Source organism: Juglans microcarpa x Juglans regia, chromosome 1D (genome assembly GCF_004785595.1).
Source record: "Juglans microcarpa x Juglans regia isolate MS1-56 chromosome 1D, Jm3101_v1.0, whole genome shotgun sequence".
NCBI classification, from domain to species: Eukaryota; Viridiplantae; Streptophyta; class Magnoliopsida; order Fagales; family Juglandaceae; genus Juglans; species Juglans microcarpa x Juglans regia.
The window spans coordinates 32,889,918-32,896,388 of record NC_054594.1 but is presented as its reverse complement, the minus strand read 5'-3'; the positions used below and the strand labels follow the sequence as shown (position 1 = coordinate 32,896,388).

General features: G+C 36.9%; 1 protein-coding gene across 1 annotated transcript; it reads left to right on the top strand.

Moving 5' to 3' along the window:
• The first annotated feature begins 5,010 nt into the window (after positions 1-5,010).
• On the top strand, positions 5,011-5,814 carry LOC121251873 (monothiol glutaredoxin-S2). Its single transcript, XM_041151305.1, has one exon. It carries the CDS (start codon positions 5,290-5,292, stop codon positions 5,599-5,601), a length of 312 nt encoding a protein of 103 aa, XP_041007239.1. The 5' UTR covers positions 5,011-5,289; the 3' UTR covers positions 5,602-5,814.
• Positions 5,815-6,471: the final 657 nt, after the last annotated feature.

The window sequence follows — 6,471 nt, the reverse complement described above, 5'->3', positions numbered from 1 at the left end:
AACAAAGCATACATTATGCCCCCATCCTTGACCTTCATCCACTCAAACGATGTTTGGTACTGTACTACATCCAACATCATGTATGTAGAGTTCCATCGAGTTGGAACGTCCAGTTGCAACATACTGGAAGATGGGATCTCCAGTTGTTCGGCTATTGCCTTAAACTGGCGGAGCCGTTAGGGAAAAGCCTTCACATGTTTCACAAGGTTTCGGACTTTAATAATGGAATCATCCTCCTTGAAGCTCTCAAAAATTATGAGGTTGATGATATGGGCATATCATCGAATATGGATGAACTAGTTCTCATGAATGATATCCTCATTTATCGTTATATTCAGCCTAAACCAATCAATGACAGTGTCATTCGCACTAGCATTGTCAATCGTGATACAAAGTACTTTCATGATCCTCAAATTCTTTATACAGTCATACATCTCCTTACCAATGGATGAACTCTTGTGATCAACAATTTCTTTGAAATCGATAGTCCGCTTCTGCAACATCCACTCATTGTTAATAAAGTGGGTTGTGATACACATGTAGCCCACATTCTGTATAGAGGTCCATGTATCAGCCGTAAATGACACTCTCTGGCCAGTGGCAACAAACATTTCATTTATCGCTGCATTTTTCTTGGCATGTCTCATTAAACAATCACGCATTACAGTATATCTTGAATGCATGGGAAATCGTGACTCTAAAGTGTGCACAAATTTGTGGAAGCCTGCCTTATCCACCGTGGTAAAAGGCATCTCATCAGTGATGAGCATCTTCGAATAACATCGATGGTCGTAGATGTCTCATAACTCAGCGTTGTCTGATCAGTTGCCACTAGCCCTTTGTGTATCTTATACCGCTGGCAACCCATAAGATGTGCTATTAATAGTGACGTGCCTTGCTTCTTCGAATAACAACTGCATAGTTACCCACAGTAGTGGCATCGAGCCTGCAGGTTCTCACGATCATCGGGAATGTTGATGAAATGTTCTCATGTCCACGACCTTTTTTTCCTAGGTCATGCTGGTGGATCGGCCTCAACATTCATCAACTCCTCCACTTTATTAAATATATCAACGTCTTCTAGATCTATTGAAACTCGACTACTTGCACAGGAAGTAGTTACTCTAGATGGGGGTCTACGGCTACTTGTCGATGACGCCAACAACTATGTGTCATTCTCTTGTGAAAAATCACAGTGAGATGATGTAGCATTCATAATTTGAGCAAATAACCTGAAACAACTAACAAACAACCATCATATAACATGTTATGAAAATTATCTACAAATTGGAAACACGTTGAAAAGGAAAAACATGTGTTTATTAGTGTTTGTGATTTTAAAAATAAATAAAACACACAAAAAATGAACGTTCGCTTGAGCCACACTCAAGCGAAAGCTCGAGCGAACAATCTATATGATGTTTGCTCAAGCCACACCCGAGCGAAGCTCGATCAAACAATCTGTGTGATGTCGCTCGAGCCACGCTCGAGCGAAGACTCGAGCAAACAATTTGTGCAACGTTCGCTTGAGCGGCACTCAAGTAAACATCACCTGGAACAAAGACACTCGACTTTTCCAAAACCTAAACCCTTCAATTCCTAAATTTAACAGTCTAGCTGAAAACCAAAATCATTGAAATGCAAACAATAAATCATTGAAATGAACAACAGATCAAACAAATTTCACAAATTTCAAACCACAATGTGACAATTAAATGATTGTGGAACCCTAAAATTCTACAAATTTCAAACCACAATGTGATAATTATATATGTGACACTTGGATACACATAGAAGGAGGATATATTCTACTCTGGACCATGCAATGATACTATATATAGAGTATAATAAATATTTGTATACACACACACATAATACATATATTGTTTACCATATGACCACTAAATATTGTGTACAAGCACTACGATTCGATCGTAATGCCGGTACAGATCACGAAAAGTTATATATATCCAAGGAAAAAAAAAAAGGCAAACAAACCTTTTATTTTGATAAAGATCTTTCTAGAGAAGGCATATATGATCGATCCATATATAGCTTTCAAGAATAATATTGGTAGATTTTCCACGAGTTTTGTAGATAAACTAGCACCTTATAAATTTCAAACAATCCTTTTGGCACAATTCTATTTCTAATTTGTATTTTCTCCTGATCTTCTTATATAAGACATTGAAGTACTTCTTTTTGTAGTTGTAGTGCCGTGCAATTCGTGCGTAATTAATAAAGGAATAATTAGGACAGGCTGATCATCATCAGTATCACGGTATACGTAGAAAGCTATACAACAAATTAAGCGAAATCCGGCCGGGAGATCAGAGATCAGTTTATCTTTTGAATAATTTTGTACGCGCGCGCGGTATGAACATTAACTGATCATGAGTACCACTCACAAAAAAAAAAAAAAAAAAAAAAATATGAATAATATGGATCACAACTCTCTCTCGATGACTCACATCAACGATGGAGTATAATTTTTATGCTCCATTGCCTTTAGAAAAGTAAGTTCATTTTTTTTTATAAATAACAAGTTTTTATTCTTTTTGACGACATTAACCGGACCGGGAATTTCTTTCTTTTTTTTAAACATGCAAAAAAGAAATATATGGACAAATAGATCAGACGACATTAATGGATAATGTTGGGGACCTCATATATATATATATATATATATATATATATATAAGCATCTACACTCTCTAATGTACGGCGCTAGTCTTTCTTGGTAGGGGATGTTTTCTCGAAAACGCGAGAAGCCAGATCAGAATATTTTGATATATATATATATAGAGAGATTTCCTAAAAATTGATAGAGAATTGTTAAAATATTAATTGCTGTTTGAGATAACCTGCAGTAGTACTAGTACTGGCATGCATGCATATCATCAGTTTATCCTTTCGAATAACTTAGACTTATTTTCAGTTGATAGCAATCAAACGTACCCTAGCATATCAAGCTTCAGGGGAACAAAATTAAGGAAAATTCTATTGTTTTTATATTCATGTACTATTTCCAATCAAATTACAGTACTACTATATATATATGCATGTAACCTACACCGTACGTGAACAAGTTCCATATGAAGTTATATATATAGATCAGTCGTTGATCATATATATTCAATTTTTACCATGGCGGTTGAATATTGTTGGGGGTTTCATCTTCTTGCAGTGTGTGGGAGTACTTTTGAACAACATTCTCCTTGAAATCTTCTCCCTTCACTTGGCTTTCTCTGTTATTTCTTTCTTGTGTTGGACGCGAATCTTATTGCCCAAAATAAAAAAAAAGGGTCCCGATTGGATAAGTCCTACTCCTTCCTCCAACTCAGCAGATGCTAGCTCCATGATAGATACATACGGCCAAAAAACCACATGATCAAAAATGTACACTCTTCGGATTACTAAACATACGGTGCGATTTACGAGTTGAAATTGAGAACATTTCATCCAAAAGTTTAAATTATCAAGAAGATTTAAATTTAATTATTTAAATTATATTTTAACACTCTCTGAGTTCTTAGTAGCAACTTGGATGAATATACGAGACATTCAATTAAATTAAGTGTAATTAGTGTGAAGTGTTGTGCAAAACACAGACATCCATACTCTCTGGCTTCTTTCCCAATAGTGGAAGATGGAGTTTTTTTCCATAGAGATAGTCATCGATATAGAGATAGTCATCGATCTGCATCTTCCAGTACCCAAAATTAGTGTCGTCGAACTTATCAGTCCTAGGTGCTTTCACTTTGTCTCCAATCATTGTTCTTTTTCAGATCCAACATTGGCTCTTGATATAAGTTGTTGTGCAAAACACGTACACACAAACGATGGCAACCAAAGTAAACAAGCACACGATCAAGCAAACACGATACACAATATACATAGTTTGGCAAATTGCCTATGTTCATAGAGCTGCAGAAATCCTATTAACTATAAGAGATTACAATCACTCAATCTCAACTTACACTCTCTAAGACTTTTTTATCTCTCACACAATATGCACTCACTTGACTATTTTTATTTCTAAAAAATATGCTAAAAATCGTACATCATAAGTCAAATATTACATATTTGTAATAAACGATGCTAGAAACCCTAATTTTGGCAAAAATACATCATTCGCTCGAGCGTCGCATCGAGCGCGCCTCAAGTGAACAACTAATCAACATTGGCTTTAGCAATGTGTTGAGTGTGACTGGAGTGAATACTAGGATTTGTGTCTCACTCAAGCTCACTGTCGAGCGCACATCGAGCAAACTCACGGGTTGAGCTTCGCTCAAGCGCTAGGTTGAGCAACAAGTGAGCGAACTCACTGTTTCTTGATTTTTCAGCTCCAAAACTAGTCTCCACCCCAACACGAAGTCGATAACTCTATTTTAATACTAATATATTAAATAATCAACATTTATCCCAAAACATTTAACTAATGAAAATAGGCAAATATGATATTTATATTATATTATAACAACTTATCCACATATATACCACCCATTAACATTAAGGGTTCATAATTATGTGGGTGTAACTAATTATTTCGAACGATAGTGTATGAGTACTACTCATGTGTCCAAAACCCAATGAAAGCCACTTGGGTCTACTCTATACATGCAAAATGGCCCTTACCTCGAGTCCGGCCTCGTGATTACGCACAAGAAAAACGAACATGAATCATCAAAAGCTCTCTCTCTCTCTCTCTCTCTCTCTCTAGAAATGTGCATGCATGTGTGTAGGCACTAGTAGATGATGCGATCGAAACCGTATGAAGGACACGTCCCTAGGCTACAATCGTATGCCAAGATTCGTTGTTGTGCAACTTACCTGTCCGGTTAACATCAATCGCTGTCAAGTAATGATCAAAGCGTAATATGGACTAGGACAGAAATATCTAAAGGAACATTCTCATTTTTTCTTCACCACCAGATCAAACTTTTCCTTTCTAGCTGCGTATTAATGCAAACCCGGCACAGTGAAAGTCCTATATAAATGACAGCTCCAGGGGCTCAAGTCTCCCACAGCAAAAACCTCAGGTACTGCCTTCGCATTCCTCACAAAATTACCTACACGCCTTAATCGCTCCCTCTCCTAATTATTCTGTTCTTTCTTCATTCTCCAAACCCTTCACTCTAATTTGGCATTGCATGCACTTACGTACCCTAATCTAGGTTGGTTGGGTCGAAAGCACTGTATCAGAAGTGTCAATATCTTTTTATACATATATATATATATATATATATATATATATCTTAGAGCTAGCTGCCTTCTGCAATATCGGCAATGGAGAGAGTCTCAAACATGACATCAGAGAGGCCCGTGGTGATCTTCAGCAGGAGCTCCTGCTGCATGTGCCACACCATCAAGACTCTCTTCATCACTGAGTTTGGGGTGAACGCCGCAGTCCACGAGGTGGATGAGATTCCGAGAGGGAGGGAGATCGAGCAAGCTCTTCTCAGGCTTGGGTGTAACCCGAGCGTGCCGGCGGTGTTCATCGGCGGTGAACTGGTGGGTGGAACCAACGAGGTGATGAGCCTCCATCTCAGGCGCTCCTTAAAACCAATGCTCCAACGCGCTGGAGCAATCTGGGTTTAATCCATGAACCACTAACCTAATTAGCATCAGGCGCGCCTAAATAAATGATTTGAGTTAATATATATGTGTGTGTGTGTTAAACTATATATAGAGCTGATCACTGCAGTACTCTTGCTGAGTCTATATATATACTACGTGTATTTTAGCTTTTTTGTAAGGTGCATGTACGTACCGTTTCGCTTTTGCTAATAAAAGTTGCAATTTTGCATCAAAGTTCTAAAGCCTCATATCTGTTTTTCCCTTCCAATTTCAATGCTTTACAGGAGAATGACAAGAACTTTATTTAATTCTAATAATACTATTCAACTAATCTGCCTGCACTTGAGCGAATAATATTCGTGGAAATGGCCAATGCATTATTATCCATTGGACTCTTTTTTTCGTGCAAAACTTCACAATAACGATCGGTAAATGAGTGGTGAGAAATGAATGGGAATAAAAACGATAAAAGTTCCTTCATTAGTCAGTAATGGGGGTATGAAGATTTGGCCTAAGTGATGTTGACATCGAACAATGGACTTTGTGGTTTGCTCAAAGTTGTCCCCAAACCAAATGGGGCCAGGAAGAATTAGGCCTAGTTTGGTTGTACAGATAAAATAAAATAAAAAATTTGTGAATAATAATAAGATAATTTGTGACTAAGTAGTGCTATATGTACTTATAATTTTACTTACATGACTCATTTTGTTATTTTTTTTTTAAATTCAAATTTATTGATTTCAACATATCAATAGCTGACACGTGGAGAAGTAAGCTTTTTTAAGTACATTTAACATTTTCCTTTATGAATAGTATTGAAAAGATTTGAGTTAAGCTATTTTATGGGGTTTTGAAAAATTAGAGAGAAAAAATCGAATAAAAGTATTATAA